Source organism: Sturnira hondurensis, unplaced genomic scaffold (genome assembly GCF_014824575.4).
Source record: "Sturnira hondurensis isolate 20B ecotype Veracruz unplaced genomic scaffold, ASM1482457v3 Scaffold0010128, whole genome shotgun sequence".
Classification (NCBI taxonomy): domain Eukaryota; kingdom Metazoa; phylum Chordata; class Mammalia; order Chiroptera; family Phyllostomidae; genus Sturnira; species Sturnira hondurensis.
Genome location: NW_028082759.1, coordinates 38480988 through 38502485, shown reverse-complemented (window position 1 = coordinate 38502485; position 21498 = coordinate 38480988). Strand labels below are relative to the sequence as shown.

Genomic DNA, 21498 nt, shown 5'->3' with positions numbered 1-21498 from the left:
GTGTGTCTTGTTTTGAGAGGGTGATGAATTGATGCTAACATACTTGAATGGATGAGAAAAGCACATGAAGCCTACTTTTAATACGAAATGAGTGTATTTCATAGTATGGTTGCTCTAGAGGAAAAAAAGTCACTTGGAGTCCGTTAGGTAGATCTGTATTTTGGATTTGAATCATGAAAATGTTTCCTTGGAGTTGGTTTTAAGAAAGAATTAAAAAGTGTTTTATTGACTCATGAGTGTATTTTTTAAAAATTGTAGCATTTACTTTAGAAGGTTCTTAAAATGGATAAAAGTGGAAGAAAGAATTGTTTTGCCTCCTATACCTTGTCAGGATAGGTGTTTTCATAGGTAAATACGATCCTGCCTAATTAAAATTTGTTTAAAGCCAGGGAGCATGTTTTAGTGTTGACACAGATCCATTGGGTAAGACAATAGAGTCCCATTATTTCACTTCCATTGACTGAACATGTTGACATTTCAGGCTTCTGGTTGCCTCAGTGAGCATGGTCAAACACTGACACTTGCAGACCAACTGGCCAGAGTGGCACATGTATTACTGTGGGTCATTTCTGCCTGCAGGTTACCTTATCACCCAGACAGAATCAGAGTGGACAGCCGTGGAACCTTTCAGGAGGGCAGAGCTCTGTTGGCTCAGGAACTAAGAGCTAGCATGTTTTAGGAGCATCTTGAATTTTACCCAGCATTGGGTGTTATAGAAAAATGTGCGGGACAATTCTATTTAAAAATCTGAGAAGCAGCCTAGCTACCAATCTTGTATATTTTATGTATAATACCCATTTTCAGGATCGACCTTTACCTTCTCTGGAGGTATGTACAGTGAGAAGTTGGTCGCCTCATTTAAGTGTTTATAGTTTGTGTGTGGGTGACATCTGTTCTTCCCCAGCTCAGTGTACGCAAACACCCAAGCACCAGCTAAATCTGTGTCCGATAAAAGAATGTGTAAGTCCCTTTCCATAATGGGAACTGACTTTGACTTCGTTCCTTGTTTTCTACTAGTGGGTGGAATACAAAAATAGGATGTATATACAGGAGTGGGCAAAAGCAGGTTCATATGGAAAATAACGATAAATAATAATGCACGAATAAACTCTGTTTCGAGTATTCACAACTATACATCTCCTTTAGCCACACCCTGCATGCATAGACAGTAATATGGAAAGGTAAATATATGTGTATTTGAAGCAGACAGAGAAATATGTATTTGTTATCTTACTGTAATCCTCCCTTCTAAAACACTTTGCTTAGTTTTGCATAATAAAACTAAATCTGAGGCAGACGTGGAGTCAAAGAAATGCGAGTTATACAAAAAGTGAATATGCAAAAAACTAAGAAGAAACATCACATTTTAAAAAGTTTAATGAAAATGTAAAACTGTTATGAACATGCCTTATGCACAGCCACTACTGCCGTCAAGGAGGCAACCGATGCCCTTCCCAGCCTTTAGAACAAAACTGGTGCTTTATACCATTTTCATGAAAATGTTCGGTTTCTATTTGATCAGCAGGTGCTTCTGAGATGAAAGCCATGTGTACATTTTCAGAAGGCCAAAAGTGTCAATTCAGAAAAGGAAAGTGATAAGAGAAAATGCAATCAGTTTTCCTGTTTTCAATTTGTGCAGGATTTGAAGAGCTGTTTTGTTAAAACTGCTGCATCTGCTCCAATATGAATATTGAGCTACTTCCACTAAAAATAACAACCTATAATTTGGAAGCCACTGCAGTCTTTTGTTAATGCGAATGGGTTATTTAAAAACAAAACAAAACAAAAAAAAACAAAAAAGGGACAAAAATAAAAAAAGACAATTATCTTTTTTTTTTGACAATCTCTTGCCTAATGTGCATTTTCATTTGTTGGCACTTTTGCCCTCAGCTGATAGATGGTATTATGTAATTAGAACCTCATCTTGTTTGACTGGAAAAGAGGTTTCCATAGGTGAAGATCTGGTAATATAAAAAGGGTTTGCACAGATGATTTATTTTTATTTTAAAATAACGTGTTTATTTAAAATGAGGTAGTTATTCCTTACACATTCTAATACTGTGTATTTTTTTTTAACTTACTGCCGACTGTTAGAACAAAGTTAACACTGCACCTTTGCATACTGAGCATCCTGTGATTTATTTTATCTTTAGTACACCTGCAAATGTAAGTTTAAACTAATCAGGGATATTTTTACCTAACAGAGCTTTCAGAATAATTTTTTCATGCTTAAGTAAAATGATTAAATTATGCTTGAGTGCCTGCATACAAAAGCTCTAGCTTCTATAGTACTGCTAATCAAATAAGTTCTATGGGCAGAGAAAGTACCATATTAGAGAGAAAAATAGATTCATTTTACTAGTGAAATTTCTAGGAAAGACAGGTTCTTCTGAAGTCATCCAGGATTAATTAGGAAGAAAACTCAAACACATCTTAAATAATCAATATAAGTAATACTTTTTTCTTCTAGTAAAAATGGCGATGTTAAATCTGTTTGAAACTGGGCATAGAGAATTAAGTTAGAAGACTAATAAAATTTGGATCAGGTTCAAACTGATTATTAACTGTGGCCACAGTTGCAGTTGGGTTGACTGTGTTTACAGTAATTTGTCCAAGGTGAGATGTGATCACTGCTTAGGATCAATTGGAGGCTGTGTAGCTCATGGCTTCACACTTGAATTGACAGACACACTTTTCACTTATAAACCCAGAATATCTGCAGAATGGATTAATGGGAAGACAGACATTGTGGCACATTAGCATATTGGATTAACAAATGCAGTGTTTCTTCTGAAACACCAACTCAAAAGAAGTAGTTTGAAGAACAATACAGTGTGGGGCGAAAATGGGTTTACAGTTGTGATTACACCAAACCCAGTTTATTCTTGTATTTTTACTTAATAATTGTATATTTCCATACTAACAACTATAAACCCACTCTCACCCCACCTTGTATTGACTGTGTTCTTGTGATTACATATATGTAGCCAACCGAAGAATAATGCTTCTAAGGAATTTCTGATTTGAAGCCAAATGGCGGCACGTGGTGTTAACACACCTTGCAGGTGACCTGGGCTGCCTGTGGACATATTCCCTGGTACAGCAACAAGGACTCTGCCACCCTCAAGAAGTGATGTTGAGTCACTTGTCTGTGTCAGGGAGTTTATTTCACAGATACAACCCCGTCATTTGGTGTATAATCTTCTAATGAGTTGTTTGTGCTGAAGCCACATTCAGTGTCGAAGTCTCAGTACCTTATATGGTGTCAAGAGGGGAGGGCTTTCTGGGACTCTTTTCAAAATGTTCATACTTAATGCAGTGATGCCCCAGGCTCTTACTTCAGAACTGATAAAGTAATAACCCAGGTTGAAGTGTAAGGTACGAGATCCTTCTGTTTGAAAACATTTAAAACCATAAATGCTGCTTAGAACCACTGGCATTTTCACGGACTCTAAGAGAACTGTTCAATGACCCCCTTGCTTTGATAGTTCTAATTGAGATTACCTGTATAATGTAACTCATGGGGAAATAAAGCAGGTTTTTGTTTTTGTAGTTTCCTATTGGTCAAGATCTGTAAGGAAAATCAGTATTTCAGTGAATAGGGCCTTTAGTCTATAAATCTTGTTGAACGTGGAGGAAGGGCACAAAATGGAAAGTTTTCTTCTAGCAATCTAAGCACCTCTGATGGATTACATTCATTTGTCTTTTACCACCTGGGGCGTAGATGGCTTCTGAGTGTCTCCCAGCTTTCATGCCCTGCCCCCTAGTTGTTGGTCTTGGGAGAGGAGAGGAACTGACAAATGTTAGAGACTTACTATGAGCATGGAGTTCACCTACATGTATATTGACAGGACTGATTTTAAGTAAACGATCATCCTGCATTTCATTTTCTGCATTTCTGAGAGCTCTAGTCCCTCACTCTAAGACCCTGGCTCTAGTTGCTCTTCTGGCTTAGATCTTTTGCCCCAGTGGAAAACTGAGGTGTGCTGTGTTCACAAAATTAATCACCTACTTTGTACCCAAGTTCTAATAATCAGAGTCTTATTCTTTGACCTGGCTTAGTGTTCTCCTTAGCAGCTATGATCTATACATCCACTGTTTTCTTTATCTGTGCCCTCACCCCTGACTTAGGAAATAGAGCTGGCTACCAGCTGATAGACATCTTGAATACACCCAAGGATGTATCCCTCAGTACTTTCTAAATACTTTTCCATTACTAAATTCGGTTCCCTTGTCAGAATAGCACCTTTCTACACGATGCTGAAGCCACGAGGAATCAGTCTGTTTACTTTCTTGATCTCTTATTTCAGCACGCTGGAGCTGTGCTCTCTGCAGTATTCCTAGTCCGCTGGCTTGTCTTGATGTCAGCATCTCCTAATGAGCCAGGTTCAACATCCTGGTCACTTAAGATAGGAGGAGAGGGATTCCGCACCTTTTGAGTTTGTAAGTGTGGTTCTGTTGTGTAAAGCACTCTTTGTATTATAAGAAGATGGACCTGATAGGTGTGCATTCCTCGGACTAATAGGCAGTCAAACTGGGGGTCCCTTTCTAGTTTAGTCACTGACTTTTGCTGGGTGGCCTGGGGTGCGTTCTTCTGATGACCTCTTCAGACTTAAAACGAAGGGCAGTTATGCAATGATAATTAGGCATCTTGTCTTGAATATGTATAGGTCCATATACAATACTGGGAGTAGGCTTTCAGGAATTTCCCATGGTTAGGCGAATGCAAATAAGTCCTTATTTGTATTTCTAACTCTGAGTTGGGGGGCACTATTAGGTTCCATAGAACTGGGAAGTGGATTCAGTGTAGAACATTATTATCTTTCCTACTGCTCTTCTTTGTAAAGAAGTGGCACTGTTATAGGAAGCCATTTTTTCCACAGCCATCCTGGACCTTAGAGGATTGTGTGGGATCTTACTTGTTCCTATGCCTTTTTCTGAAGGAAGTGGTGGAGCAATGAACCTGTCTAGGCAATGAGAAGGAACAAAAGATTTTTAGGTTATGTTCAAGGAAAATAACCTTTATGCTTTTGCTTCATAGTGGCTGGGTAAGATGAGTCTGGTGCCTGGGGGCAGGCGTGATAGGTGAGGGTGGGAGCACGGTGGTGATTGGTTGTGCTGATCAGCCGTACCCCATCCCCCACAGCCTCACAGTTTGGACCTAACTGACTTAGATATTTAGAAAATGACCTCTTTAAATCATTTTTTGAGAGAACCTGGTAAGTAACAACTTACTTAAATGAATAGGGGCGCATGTTATCATTTGGCTGAGAATCAGTTCTGAAATAAAAAAGACTGAGAAAGCATCCCATTGCATTGTCTGAAGAAAGTCTGCCATTGCTTCTAGAAGTAGTTAAAAAGCCTTATTATTACCAGTGACACTTGGATTTTGTACTTTTCTTTAGTTTGTAAAAAATAGACATCAATTAAAAATTTAATGCTAATTTGGAAAATTGTTTTTAATGAACCTGGCTGAATTTCTTTGCAACTTAGGAACGATTACCTGCTTATATTTGTGATTTGATCAAGTCGGGCACTCTAATCATCCAGCGTGGCAGTGGAATCTTGTGCTCTTTTATAAAGAATATTTGCCATTGACAGGACTTGGAAGTTATGTTATTTTTCACCTGCCATTTATGCCACAAGAATCACTGCTGCTTCATGGGTTGTGGAAGATTTTTGCATTGGTATTCAGCGTTCAGTGGGAGGACACATTGAAAGTTCTTTGCCTCAAAGGAGAACGTCTTCAAATTCAGATGTAGTGAGCTCTTCATTGGTACCTGATTTGACTGGATTAAATATTACATTAGAGAAATATTAGAGAAAAATATTACCATGGGATGTAATGGCAATTTGTCTAAAGAAGCTCAAGCTGGGGTCCACTCATAATGAGAGGAAACATTGCCAGAAGAGTGATGAGCTAGATGCAGCCAGGTCTGTTACAGCACCAGCAGAGAAAACAGGTGTAAGAGGCCGTTAGAAGGAGTATTGGGCAGGTCCCTTCTCCTGCATCTTGTGGGGAGTGTACCTGGTGTCTGTGAGATAGGGGATCAGACAGATTTTAGGGAAGTATTGAATAGACCTGTAATGGTACTTGCCAATGCTGACATAGAATTGTGGTGCCAGGGAGCTAGGAGCAGTGCAGAGAGCATTTCAAACGCACAGTAAGTCTGGCAAGCAGGATATCAGCAATTGGGACGTCATCCTCCAGCAGATGTTGGAAGCATGATGCAAGTTGTGCGTTAAATACAAAGTCTTAGGAAGTTGGTTGGTCTGTTTGGTTAAAACAAGAGGTACTGTACTCCTTTCCCTAACCTCAGGATATAGGAAGACGTGAGCTGTAAAACAGGTTATGAAAGACTGCTAGTTTATTTTCTGAATCTATGCATATGTTATGTACACAGTGATGAGCAAACACAGCTGGGAAGAACAGCAGATGATACCGGGACTGGAACTGTGGTGTTGATCAGACTGACACAGTAATCCTCTCCTGTGAAAGTGTTCTCTTAAATGAGTGTTAGGATTGGCCACCTTTTATCATGTGTCAGACAAGTGTTCTCTACTGCCCACCCCCCTTGCCTACCTCTCACATTATTTTCATTCTCATCTCCAGCTAGATTTATTTTAAAACAAGATCTGCATCTGACCTCTGGTGGGAAACATGTGGACAATGAATTGTTATCCCTTTGTTTCAATAAGGGTAGGTAGGTTGGTTCAGGTCTAAATAGAAAGTAAATGTGATCCATCTCCATTGACATTGTCAAGTCAAGCTCTAAGTTGGCTAGAGGGAATGGATATAAAATATCAGAGGAAATACAAATGAAGAGCAGTAAAATGAGCAAATCAATACGCCTACTTTATTCTTAAAGAAAAGGCATATGCATTTTGGGTAGTCCTGGCAATGACACCTTTTAGTGTATCTTAAAGAAAAGGAAAATTTTTACTCTTGGTAGTAAATCTGAAGCAAATTAATAAATATGTAATGAATCCCTACTATGTGTAAAGCCGCATGTTAGGGCAGAGACACTGAGCAGGGAGTAAACTCAGTTCCACCCAGTGGTAAACGCATGCAGGACAAATTCAATAGCTACACGAGATCATAGAGCTTGATTATTCACCAGTGAAATAGTATAGTAAGTAAATGAGGTTTTAGAGGTGGGAGCAAGTTGGGACTTAAACCTGTCTTGAGATAGATAGGATTTATCTAAACAGAGCCCGGATGTAGAAAAAGCCTTTGGAAGAGTACTGGGGTCGGTTGGGTGAGGCGTGGAGAGAGAATGAATTAATGAATGTGGCTATAGTAAAAAGGGCATTGGGGGTGATTATTGGAAAATAAGCAAAAATATCATAACTGTCTTGAATGTTTGGCATTTTGACTTAAGCTTTATCTTTTGAGTAAGCCAGAATTTTAAAAAACTGTGTCCTGTGGGACCTCTCAGGGTTGGGAGGTGGCACAGAGGGTGCCCGGATTGGGTTCAAGCTTTCATCCTCTCAGCACTGTGGAGCTAGAATAGTTTTGCTTTTACAACAAATTGCTTTATGTATTAGATTTCCTAGCTGGGCTTCTTTTGAACAAAGCATACCATGGTAAAATAGATCTTAATAAACTCCAAGTAAAAAAAAAAATGTACCAGGCGAGGAGAAACTATTTACCCAATTGAAGTTGTGTTTTTAGAGAGTTGGTTTGATTGTGATCATCTGATGGGTTGGAGACACGGCAGGGAAAGACTGGAGGCTTAAGGCAAGTAGGCAGCTTGTTGTGCAATTTGGATGTAAGATTGTAGGAGAATGACCAGAATTGGGGTGTGGAACAAGAAGGAACAGGCAGGTGCAAGAGGCATTGTAAAGGAAAAATGGTTAGAACTTGGATATGGGGCCTGAATCAGAGAGGGCGGAGCCTTGACAGCAGGGATGAGGTGTCCAGTGCATTTAGCTTGCCAGAGTACAGGAATGACTTTGGAAGTTTGAGGGACAGTGTTCTCCCCTGTCCTAGACTCCAGCGGTCTCCTGTGGCTCATAGGGCCACAGCCTCCGGAAGGAACTCTGAGAAGCCACTTGTATATCACTGTCCCAAGGATCCTTGTGCTCACCTACTTTGGGGAAATGGTGATAGTTGTCATTCCTTAAAGATGGCTGTTATGTGGAGGGTTTATTACTGATCTGTCTTGGACCTGGTTCCCTTGTGCATGGATTTCAGACCGTTCTGAGTTCTCCTTCTTTTTATAGGTAGTTTCAGGCCAAGCAGGTGAATAAAAAGTGGTCAGGTGGACTCAGTGTGGACTCTGAACTTTCCACCAGAGTAGCCTGTTTGATATATTTTAAAAATTGAGCTTTTATTTTTGGGATAATTAGAAATATCTTTTACTTCTGACATTCTATAGAGGAGAGAAGTCAGGGACCAGAGAGTAAGAAGTCAGGGAGGAGTTGAAGAAACAGCAGAGGCAGTTCTTAAAAACCAGTGTGTACTGCACTCTGGGCTTGGTCCTGTTGGAGGGGAAGGGGGAGGGCAGAGTTATTTCAAGGGGCTTTTGAAATCACATTCATTTATTCAGAGCCCCAAGCATTATCTGTGGACCAAATCCTTTGTCTTGTGATGACACTTTCCAAATATACTTTAAAGTAAAACAACAAAAATGCATTAAAGTATTACTGAGTTTAATAGAAACTTGTCTTTATGTAATTTACAGTCAGCAGATAGTAAACACATGCTGTCTTTCACAGGACCACAGGTTTTTCCTTTTAAAGTGGAAGTCTCATATTGGAAAAGTAAGTGAATTCCTTTTATAGCTTAAAGGACAGTATTAAACCCTTATGATTAAATTGCTTGCTAATTGGCTCCCCTATTGAAGGGATTTAAGTTATTGGTAGAAACATCAGCAGCAACAACAAAATCTACCCATATGAGGACTTTTAGGGAATAGTGGTTCATCAAGGTAATATTATTTCAGGGTCTTTTACCTTATTTTATTGGGTATCGTGTAATATGAAAACACACTGGCAATTCTTTTTACTCTTTGAACTGAAACTAAATTTTTAGTTTGCGGTTTTGTTATAAAATCTGTCAGAATTGGAATTTTTTGTGACTTAATTTTCTCTGTTGTCAGTTGTACTTGATAAAAATTAACCATAGGCAGCCAAGAAAGAACTGCTTGTGGAGGTTTGTAGCAGCAGCCGACAGTAGTAATTTGGTGGAAGAAAGTGGGGCCCAGGCATTGGCCATTGTAAGGAGCGTTTTTGTTCTGTGTCCCTTGGTCTTCTTGAGTCTTTTCTGCAACTCCTGTACCTGCTTCACTCACTGTCAAGTTGGAGACTGCAGCCTCAGCCTCAGCCTCAGCTTGACTGGGTCTGCCTTTCTGAGGGGTAGTGGTGCTGCTCCCGTCTCTGCCAGAGACAGTCGAGTGGGATGGTGAAAAGGTGCAATGCCCAAGTGCTTTTCTGTCTGTTGTGTCTCCTCCGCTTGCTTCCTTCTTCTGGAAAGAATTCCCATCTGGACAGTGAGGACATGGCGTCATAAGGTTGTTGAGAGAATCACATGAGATGATACGTGTGAAGCGTAACTTTCAGTAAGGTCTCGCTTGCTTATTCTTAGTGTCCCACTGGGTCACTTTGGAACTACCCTCCGCTCTCTTCTAGACACCCCGTGTACAAGCTTCTCCTCTCTCTGGCTGACCAGAGAGAGGAGCAAACACGAAATGCAGAGTCTGGCTCTGTTTGATGTCTGGGATATAGAGGTGTTCGAGAGAGACAGTACTGCTGATTGGCTGGACCTTTCTCGCCTCAGCCTTAATGAAGGCCCTTTTCTATGGGGAACCGACAGCGTCCTCTCCCTCGTCTGTGATGAAACCAAACCGCTCTCTGAAGCCTTCAGGACTTCTCTTCCTCAAAGAGGGTTGTATCACAGCCAACTTTTTGCTCCCATCCATGTGTTTCAGGCTTCTCTGCTGGTTTGAAATCTCCTTGAAGTAGGAGTCTAGAACAGTTGGGGGTACTATTTGATGTTTTAAAAATATTTGTTGAAAGCTCATGCTTTGAACTCAAGTTATTTACTTAATATTGTATTGAAATATTTTATTGCTAAGATGAAAATGCAAATTTGCTTTCAAGAACATGTTTCTTTTCTCAGTCTCTATCCACCTTGGTTCCCTTTTGTTGTTTTCTTATATAGAATATATGATTTATTACCATTATATTTTGGTTTCAACAACCAAAACAAATAAACAATTCCCCCATGTACAGAATTGGCCCTGGGCACACTGAAGTGGTCAAGTCACTTGCATATTCATAAATGCACGTTAACTAGTTTTATCTATCTATCTATCTATCTATCTATTTTTGCCCTGAAAGTTCACAAATGTGATTTTGTAAAGTATGAGCTCCCCAAATTTATAAGCAAAATACTGTATGTATGGGCACATTTATGAGTTGGAATTCTCCGTTTGGTCAGGAACCCAGTGAGACTTAAAAAACGTTTTAGTGGCTTCCAGCTTTCTCTCTGCCACATGCCCCCGTGTTATCTCTTAGTTGCTGGGGACTCCCTTCCCTCCTCTGGCCGCCCACATCTGTTTTCTGGGCCAGTTCAACACTACTTGGCCCCCCCCCCCCCCCCCCCCCCCCCCCCCCCCCCCCCCCCCCCCCCCCCCCCCCCCCCCCCCCCCCCCCGGCCCAGCACTCTTCTCCACCTCTCTTTCCCCAGTTCTCTCCCCACCCAGACTTGTCTTTTCCGGCAGTGGGTGGGAGACCAAGTGCTCTGCTGCCTGGTGAACTTGCCTTAAAACAAGGGATGGCCCTGGATAGTCTGACAGGTCTCTCTCACCCTGAGATTCTGACTCAGAAGGAGGAAGTAGGCACAGAGTCTCACGGTTATTCCTTCCTGCCACCATTGCCATTTGAGACATGATTTTAGAAGGGCAGCCAGCCTTCAGTTCAGACAGATACGTATGAGGAGGGGGTATATTAGAGTCCGTCATGGAGGTTTACATGTTTTATTTAATACTCACATGGACACGATCGAGGTTCGATTCCCAGTCAGGGCACATGCCTGGGTTGCAGGCCAGTTCCCAGCAGGGGACTCACGAGAGGCAACCACACATTGATATTTCTCTCCCTCTCTCCTTCCCTTCCCCTCTAAAGATAAATAAATAAAATCTAAAAAAAAAAAAATACTCACATGGGAATGAGGTCATTTTGTAAATCACCCATAGAGGTTCTTTCACTTGCTCAAGGCCACCCTGCACCAAGGAGGTGTAGGGGGCAGGCTGTGAACCTAGATTTTTACTCCCAGGCTCCTCTGTTCTACTGTTCTCCCGAAAGTCTTCAAATCCTACCGTCTGGGAGTTTTCCTCTTGAATAGGGACAGTCACACAGACTGCAGGTGGGAATTATACTAAAGTTAAATGAAGAATTATCAAGACTTCTCGCTGCACTTAGAAAAGTGACTATTCAGACTATAAAAGAATGTTACATTTTTACAGATTTCTGAGGCAGAGGGGATGAGGAGTGGTGGGGGGGAGAAAGGAGAGAGAGGGAGAGAGAGAGAGATTATCAGCTGATAAGGAGCAGCAGCAACCAGACTGTTTGCAGCTAAACAATTGTATATCTTTCTTTTCTTTTCTCTTTTCCTTTCTTTCTCTCTTTCTTTCTTTCAAGATATGTGATCATCAATCATGAATGCAGATACTTTCGAAGTCTCATTTTTCTTTCATGTGAAAGTTGCTGGCATAGACCAGATGCCTTTATTTAGAGAAACCAGTCTTTGGAAATAATTGGTTCTCTCTTCTCTTATCCCCTAGCGATGGTCCTCCACAGATGAAATTAGATGAGGAAAATAAAAAATTTAAATCACAATGCATTAGTTTGTAGTGTTTTTTTCTCTTTCACTGCAAAATATGTAGGAACTCGGCTTTTTTCTTTGTATTTTAGTATTGTTGACTGATTTATTTTTATCACTGATAGTAAGTTGTGACTTTAGGAATGGAAGAGCTTGCGATTGCAGTAGGTCATTTTTGAGTAGTGACCTATCGCTTTTGTTTTAATGTTTTAAACCATAAAAGTAAAATAGGTACTGCCACCCTACTACTATTAAGTGATGGGAACTGAGCACGTGGGTAAAACAACACTTGAGTGAGGGGCACAGCCACAGGCACTTTGTGAGTATTTTGTCTTCATATCATCCTGGTAAGGTATTGTTATCCTACTTCAGAGATTTATATTTGAAGGTTAGAGGTGTTAAGTGACATGTCCAAGGTCAAATAACTGATAAGTGTAAGAGCTGAGATTCCATTCCAGCCAGAGCATGTGTGCAGTGGGCTTCTGTGTGGTCAGTGTAGGTAGGAGGCTACAGTCATTTGGGGATATTTTGTTTCTGGAAAATTATATCCGAAACAGAGGAGCTATTTAAGAGCTTTCTCCTCTTTTAAATTGCCTGGTTTGTTAACTATTGGTTGTAAGTATTATCGATTTGACTAAAAATAAGTCATAGATTGGTTATGTATCTCCTTATTAATTCTTTAAAGTAATATTTGAAGGATTTTAAAATAATGCTTTATTACAACAGAAGGAGATGGCTTGAAGAAAGATTAGATAATGCTGGTTACTGTTGTTCACTCCATCTGCATAGAGTGAATATCTTCTGGGAGCCAGGCAAGGTGCTAGGCACGCAATGTGAACAGTGCGGAACAGACACACCTCCTTCCCTTGTTGGCTTTGCAACAGAGTGCATGCACCGAGGTAGGGCTGGGAGAGGCGCAGAGACGAAGGTGAGCTCTTTTTCCTACAACAGGAAACTCAATTGGTAAACTCAATTGGGACATAAGTTTATGCATAGAAACTACTAGAATGCATTATGCATTTATATCTTAAAGGCTGTATGGATTTATGCTGTATTTTTTAATCATGGTGTCCTGTTACTTAGTGTGGGAGGAAAGGCTGGCCTCACAGCCCTGGATGAGGCTGGGTAAATCCCATATTGGCCTATGTATGTGTATAGAATGGACTTAGGTGAACAGTATCTGGTAGATGATGGTTGCCTGCCCAACCTGAAATTGACCATAAATGCTCTTACAATTTATTATTTTTTTAAATTTTAAAATTTAAAATTTTAAAAATATATTTTACTGATTATACTATTAACAGTTGCTCCATTTTTTCTCCCCATTATTCCCCTCTGCCCTGTACCCCCACCCCCACCATCATTCCTCCACCTTAGTTCATGTCCATGGGTCATATAAGTTCTTTGGCTTCTCCATTTCTCATACTATTTTTAACCTCCTCCTGTCTATTTTGTACCTACCAATTATGCTTCTTACTCCCTGCACCTTTTCCCTGATTCTCCCTCTGCCCTCTACCCCTCCCTGCGGATAACCCTCCATGTGATTGCTATTTCTGTGAATCTGTTTCTATTCTAGTTGTTTGCTTAGTTTGTCTTTGGGATTTGGTTTTTTTTTTTTGGTTTGCTTGTTGATAGTTGTGAGTTTGTTGTCATTTTACTGTTTGTATTTTTAATCTTCTTCTTCTTAGATAAGTTCCTTTAACATTTCATATAATAGGGAGTTGGTGACGATGAACTCCTTTAACTTGACTTATCGAGGAAACAATTTATCTGCCCTTCCATTCTAAATGATAGCTTTGCTGGATGGAGTAATCTTGGATGTAGGTCCTTTTCATGATTTGGAATACTTCTTTCTAGCCCCTTCTTGCCTATATTGTTTCTTTTGAGAAATCAGCTGGTAGTCTTATAGGTACTCCTTTGTAGGAGACTGTCTCCTTTCCTCTTGATGCTTTTAAGATTCTCTCCTTATCTTTGATATAATGTAATGATGATGTGCCTTGGTGTGTTCCTCCTTGGGTCCAACTTCTTTGAGACTCTCTGAGCTTCCTGGATTTCCTGGAAGTCTATTTCCTTTGCCAGACTGGGGAAGTTCTCCTTTATTATTTGTTCAAATAAGTTTTCCACTTGCTCTGTCTCTTCCCCTTCTGGCACCCCTACGATTTGGATGCTGTAACATTTAAAGTTGTCCCAGAGGTTCCTAACCCTCTCCTCATTTTTCTGAATTCTTGTTTCTTCATTCTGTTCTGGTTGAATGTTTATTTCTTTCTTCTCCAAACCATTGATCTGAGTCCCAGTTTCCTTCCCTTCATTGTTGATTTCCTGTATATTTTCCTTTATTTCACTTTTCATAGCTTTCACTTTTTCCTCTATTTTGTGACCATACTTACTTGCATTTTTTTTGGAGCTCTGAGCTGTCTTTTCTTCACTTGGGCCATATTTCTTTGTTTTGGCTACGTGCTACTCAGTAAGGGGTGGAACCTTAGGTATTTACCAGGGCAGGACAACCCTTGTTCCTGTGTTGTGGCACTGTATGTGGGGTAGGGCTCCCAGAGGAAACAATGCCTCTTGCTCAACTCTTGGCTGGCTTTGGGTCACTTCCTCTACTACCCACAAGCAATTTGGGCCTTTCTGGTGCTGATTCCCAGATGGGTGGATTTGTGTACATTCTAGGACCCTATGGGTCTCTCCAGTGAACTCTCCTGTGGGGCTGGGAGTTTCTCCTGCTTCCTTAACCCCCACAGGTTTTTATTGCCAGAGGTTTTGAGGCTTTATTTCCCCACGCTGGAACCCTGGGTTGCATGGTCTGTCTCGCTCCCCAGTTGTCTCTCCCAGTTTATCCTCATGCCAATGTGGGACTGCCTGGTTCTCCAACTGCCTTGCCATGAGTCCTGTCCACCCTGGCTGCCTGTCTCCCCTCCTACTGGTATGAATGAATGTTTCTTCTTTAACCGCTTGGGTGTCAGACTTGCATGCAGTTCAATTTTCTGGCAATTCTGGTTATTTTTTGTTGTTGTCCTTTTGTTTGTGTGAGGAGGCAAAGTGTATCTACCTATGCCTCAGTCTTCTGCTCTTATAAGTGAAATAAGAGAAAACAGTCATGGGCCCTAGGAGTGGTAAGGGAAAGTTTGTGAAGGCCTAGAGGGAATGAATGGGGCCTTTCTAGCATTTAATTAGGCGGAATTCATTTGTCTCATTCTTTTCACGTGCTAAGTACATTTGTAACTGTGAAAAATAGAGTAATGAGGAAAGCAGACAAGACCCTGCTCTCATAGAACTTATAGTTCAGGGGTGGGGGAGGGAAACATAATAAACACATTAATAAGATCATCCCAGGCATCGTTAAATTCGAGAGAGGCAATTAAAAAACACAATGTTAGAATGATGGGGGTGCTGCTGCTACTGGTGAGACATTATTTTGGATGTTGGAAAATCATCTCAGAAGAAGTGACATGTGAATGAAATGTGAGTGTTGGGAAGGAGCTGGCCACATGGCAGTTCGTGGAAAGGTGGACAAACCCATCAAACAGGGAAGGATGCATCCTATGGGGTTTACTCATCAAAGTGCTGCATCCTGCAAGAGCGTGGGTAGATCGGAGGCTGAAAGCTGTAGGTTAGGGCCAAGTTATAGAGGGTCTTGGGTATCGGAAAAGGGCAAGAATAAGGACTGTGTGTTTCTTTGCATGTATCAAGGGATGGAAAGTTAGAAGGGAGAAGAAAAATCTGGATGAGTATAGTCATGGAAGTTTACAGAGGCTTTTGTTGTTGGGAAGTTGAAGTTTCGTTCACATGACCTATGATGAGGGATCCCCAAATAATATAATGTCCCCACCACTTCCTGTTTAGAGTGTAGTCTCAAGTGAGGCATACATGGAGCTCAGTGGACTAATTCAAATCGGGGACAGAGCAGAACTGTCCTGTAAATGAGACTGTGGAGAACTTGACAAAGGTAAGCTACAATCCCCTGTACTTACATGAAGGTAGTGTTTTCTAAGTCAGATGGGATGTAACAGTTTCCTCTTGTGACAGTTCCCCTTGGAACCAAAAACTAACAGTGTTTTTATTAATGTAAAAGAACAGTATTTATGTTGTAAAAAAATTTTAATGAAAGGAAAGAAAGTTAGGGTTAGGGTTTGATATCCTGTCCAGGTTGATTGATAAAAAGAGGTGTGTTTACAAGCTTATTTTGGGCATAACTGTATATAATTTACTAAAGGAGAATTTCCCCCAAATGTGGATATAATTCCCTAGAGAAATGTGTTGGGCCCTGTAGGGATTCCTGGCCGTGACTGAGAAACACGGTAATGGGGAACTGTAGTGGCTCTCTTTTGAGGGTGATTCTGCTGTGTGTAGTCTTCACATCCGATTCAATTTTTGAAAGATAAAGTGATACAAGAATGATTTGCGGAGGCCCCCAACTCTTCCCTTTAAAACTGTAGCTCCGTGTACACACGGAAGGGATGGGGGGAGTAAGATAAAAGCATTATAAATATGAGGTTAACTGAATTCAGATAGAAGGTTCTCTCAAGTTATTGCATTCCTTAGAAAATAAATACATTATGCATATGGTTAAGATTGATCAAAAAAGCGTTCTGTGTGCCAGTGATTACATTCCCATCTGTGATTAAGGTTTTCTGTCTGCATCTGGTTTTCACATTATATTTCTGTAACAAGAATCTTTTATATAGCAGAGTTCACTTTCTGTATTTTCTATTAGCTGCAGCTTGAACTACCGCACGGATCGCAGATTTACACATGTGGTTTTCATTACTTCATACCATTGAGAAAAAGTAATATTTGTTTGGGAATGTATGTTTTCCACAATTTCCATGGCAATATACCATGTTGGGCCTTTTTAATAATGCTCTTGTAGAACTACAAATTGTTTGAGGCATTCTCCTCTCCGTGTAGTTTAGCTTTCAAACTTGTCTCAGTACGCTCCCTGCATAGTCAGGTTTTACAAATTTGAGGGCTGAGACTCCAAACAAAGCAATTACTAAAGATAGAGCAATGTACTGTCATTTGACTGTGGCACAGACTTTAGTGTAGAGTAAGTATCACAAATATCTGGATGCATATTTCATAGTGCTCATTCCCATTACTCATTATGTCATATTGGAAGACAGTTTAATGTTGGATGTATAAAGCACATACATCATACTCCAGAGCTGTTATTTGGAAACATCTAAACATTAGTGCTGCCTCTCTCTCTTTTTTGAGTTATCCTGTTGATTGTGATATGATGTGTTCTCTGTATGAAATCGTTAAGCAGGAAACATTCTCACCAGTAACTTTAGTTTTTTACGTTGTGTGTTGTTTGAATGTATGTTTGTATGCCATGTTAACATGGAAGAATTTAGGAACATGCACCTTTAAAGTACTTTGTAACACTATCTTCCTGCCAACTTTTTCTGCATTCACTTCAGAGTACTCTGATCAAAACGGACATAAGTCAAGTTAAAAAGTGAGGCAGTATATTCTATCTTAGAGGATCTTTTGTCGCGAGACACTTATCTTTGAAAGGATGTTTATGGGTATAGTAATTTTGTGCCCCCAACACTGAGGTCCATTGCACTGTTTTTATCACTGAGCCCCGACGTTAGCCTGGTACTGAGCAGCCGTGAGAAGGAAGAACTAGACCGAGACTCTGGGAGCGGGATTGTGCTCTGCCCACTTCGGTTGTCCAGTGGAGCTGATGAGCCGCGGCCCACACGGAGGCATGGACCCCTTTTTGCAGGCCGTCCCGTGTCTTTTTGGTTGAGGGTTGCTAAAGCACCATATAGTATCAAATGTCATGATTGAAACTAAGAAAAGTGCCCATTTTCTTTTTTTCCCTGATAACATTTGTTTATTGTCTATGCAATATTCTTACCTTGGAATAGAAATATTGGAAATAATAGGATTGTGTAGAAAATCACTCGTTTTCATTTCCAGACATAATTGTGTTTAATATCTAGATGTATTTACTTCCAGTTTCCCCTCCTTGCAGTCTCCACCCCACCACCCGTATTTGAATATGTATATATGTGTATGTGTATCTATGTATCTTGGTCATTTTCTTACTGAAATTTAGGATTCATAGTAAACCAAATGCTTCCTAGTTCCAGCTGACTTTCTTTAATGATCTTTGCTGAGCTTCAAGACAATTTCCAATTAAGAAATACTACAGTATTGTATTTTTGCTAAATATTGCTTCCTTGATTTTTGCCATAAAGAATGAAAAACAACTGACTTCCATTCAAGATGGTGGAAGTCCAGACCTGACCAGGACTCCTGGCTTCCACCCAGTAATACCATCTCCTATTTTATTGCATTAATAACTCATATTCCTATGTACAAACACATTTTAGGATTTGTACTCACACAAAGATGAGAAACAACTGATGGCAGAGTCATAATAATGTAGCATGTAAAAGATAATGATTAAAAAATCTGCATACATATATGCGTATTAGAGTACATTCATTATTTTTAATTTCTACAGAGTACTTTGGTCTCTTAAAAAATAATAGAAACAACTTTAGTAATACTTTTTCAGACTTTTATAAATCTTTATTGTTTTTGCATTTATTTAGTTTCTACCTTATGTGCATATATGATTGTGTTAGGTAGGGTACTGTTTCATAGATAGTATGATAAACTAAATAATGCACATTTAGTGATACTTTTTCTATTCATAGTAGTGGTAGTAATAGCAATAGGTGAGTAATAGGGGTTCAATAAATGTTTGAGAATGAATGAGTGAGTTCTAAATCTTCCAAATCTAGCCTGAAAATAAGAATGTTAGAATTGCTCTAGGAAAAAACAGAAGGGATAGAAATTTGTTCATTTGATAAAGTGATTTGCCAATAACTGTTGTTACTAATATTTTTAAACTAGTTGATTATATAAAGATTATTCATTACTATTATTGGTAGCTTTAGACTATTTTAGCTAATAATAGCAGTGTTTAAATTTCAGAACAGTGAAGCCATATGGACACTACTTTGTTTTAAACAAGACTTAATTTGCATGTGAAAATTCCAAAATATACAAGAACAACAGATCTCCAAGCATGCTCTAAAGAAATCATATTATCTGGCAGTTTATTTTAATTTTTATAACTAAGCAGGTAAAAATCTAACACTCGTCTAAGGTACTGATGTACATGTGGTCAACACCAATGTAAGGAAAAAGGATTTGGCGGGTTCAGAATGAATCTGGCTTTGAGTCGGACGATTGGAAAATTCAGAGTCCTTTAGAGCAGTCATAAGAACTGAGAAAGTGGGGATTGTTTTAGAATCTTCTAAAATTTTGAAAAGCTTATATTTGTTTCGTAAAACAAACAGACGGGTCTAGTATTATCTTGTAAGTAGGTGGGTGCTACTTCAGACTGGTTGTGATATATGCGTTTTTTTTTTTTTCCCCTTTGTTGTTGTCAATAGAAAAGATTGATCTCTGGGCTGGTGAACATAATATCTGTCCCAGTCAGAAAAGGAGAGAGGAGATTAGCAGAGCGATTGGTGGAGAATGATATCTGTCAAAAGAAACACTTGGAGAGCACTGAGTTTAGTAATAGGTGACTGCCGGAAAAAAGGGAACTTTGAATATTGTCAAGGTAAGGAACAGATAAATATTTTGATTTTGCAAATTTACTTATGTGCCAAACAAATCAATCTGTTATTTTTCCCAATACATTATAATTGTGAAGATTTTCTCTTCTTTCTTTTTATTTTTTCTACTGCCTGTTGATAAAGAGTTTATATTATATATTTAAAAAATGTTTTTGACACGGATCACAGTGTGGTGATTGCCAGGTGGGGGAGGTGGAGGCAAGTGAGGAGGGTGAAGGGGGGAGAAATGGTGATGGGCAGAGGCTTGACTTGGGCTGGCGAGCACGCAGTACAGTGTACAGATGGTGTGTTGCGGAATTGTGCACCTGAAACCTGCATAGGTAACAGAATACATTCAATCAAAAGTAAAAATAATAAATAAAAGTTTGTTTTCAGAATGTCGGCGTGCGCGTTTGGGTGGGGCTCTGCCCGCCTATTTGTGGGAGCTCTTGTTTGACAGCTTTGGGTCTGAAGATACCAAATGATCCAGTACCGAGTTTTTTCACCCTCTTCTTGTTGCAGTAGTTTCCATAGTGCATCCGTCATGAGCTGAGCAGTACTTGGGGTTCAAGAGTAGAGGCTCTGCCACGGTTTCTGTGTTTATTGTAACTAGAGATGGTGTTTTCTGAAACCGTTTGTTGGTGAAAGAGGAGAATAAGGGTTTTTCTATTCGTTATTTTTTATTGACCTGGATTTTTAAAAACTTTTATTGCTGAATGTAACTTCCTAAGCGGACTTCATGTCGGAGGGCACATTAAAAGAAAAAAAGGATGATATCTAACTTGAGGAAAAAAGAAATATAAGCTAAGTGCATTGCCATTTGGCAAGAGACTCCTTAAAGTCTACACCATTTGCAAAGTAAAGAGAAACCTGAATTAGGGACTCCACTGAGTTGGTGTCTCCTGTAGCCAGTTCTGCTTTCAGGTTTAGTGGGCTTGGGCAGACGCAGAGATGAATACGGATACATTGGCAAGAAAAAAACAGAGTTAACACAAATGTTTTGAGCTCCTGGCTGGCGCTCTAGTGACTGGAAAGTGATTTTGGGCATAGATTTTTGAAGTTCGGTGCCTGACTGCCTAATGAGGAAAAGAGGGGGAGCAAAACATTCACCATCGGTGGCCAGTGCTCTGGAAACGTCACTGCTGGCGCCCACCCCATGACATCTGCTCTTGCAGTTCACTTACTGGCTTATTCTTAAAGTTCCCAGGAGGTGTTGGCAAATGAGGGTGTTTTTGTGTTTGAAATACCAGAGAAAATGAAATAATTTCTTGTATAATTATAGATTCCTCTCAGGTATTCTAAATCACAATTTAGTTTCTTTGATGGTATGTCTCTTTCTTTCCTTCCCCTCCTTCATATTATGATGAGGTTACTCCAGTGTAATTAAAGAGAGACAAATTCAAAAGAGAAAGCAAGGAATTAAGTTTTATTAAGTAGTTGAGACATTTCTTAACCTCTGCTTCTATCTTCTTATGTATTGTTACTAAAAATTAACTTTCCGAGAACTCAAATATTGGTCGATTAGATTTCTAAAGGCCACCATAGAAAGGAAGATTGTCTTACTGTTAAGGGAACCAACTAGTAGTAATAACCACCACCACCACCTCAACCACCCTGGCTTTAGAATTGTTTTCTTGTCATCTTCCTTGAGAAGAAAGTGCTTGTTTTAGAAGAGGATATGACTTTTGCCTTTCTGTCTTGTATACTGCTACGGGGGTTCTTAGTGTTATGGTAAAATATCTAAGGTGTAGACTACCTATTGATAAGAATATAGTATTTAAAAGCTTGAGCCTGTGTTACAGATACATAAAGTCATGGTCTTTATCCACCCCCTCCCATTACCGTCATATTCTCTTCTAGTCCTGTGTGTGTATATATCTGGGCTGCTGGCCGTGAAGCATGGCAGCATGGCAAATCTGTATTGAAAGCAAAAATGCATGACAAGGACACAAATTTTAAAACAGCCTAATGCCTGTTATTTGTTATAATATGCAAATACCAACCCCCCAGCATCATGTATCAGAAACACTATGTTGAGTTTCTTCTCTCTCTGTTTCCTATACACATGTGTGCATACATTCT

The 21498-nt window shown here is 39.8% G+C and overlaps 1 protein-coding gene across 2 annotated transcripts in view; it reads left to right on the top strand.

Moving 5' to 3' along the window:
• RUNX1T1 (RUNX1 partner transcriptional co-repressor 1) overlaps nt 1–21498 on the top strand; it is a 152618-nt gene that overhangs the window by 8519 nt on the left and 122601 nt on the right. The window contains exon 1 of one of the 2 annotated variants that reach the window (XM_037058713.1): nt 19255–19421. The exons of the other annotated variant lie outside the window; for it this stretch is intronic. Coding sequence (XP_036914608.1) covers nt 19334–19421 — 88 coding nt within the window. The 5' untranslated portion in view covers nt 19255–19333. Of the gene's footprint in view, nt 1–19254; nt 19422–21498 lie in introns of those variants that run through there. 2 annotated transcript variants of the gene reach the window in all.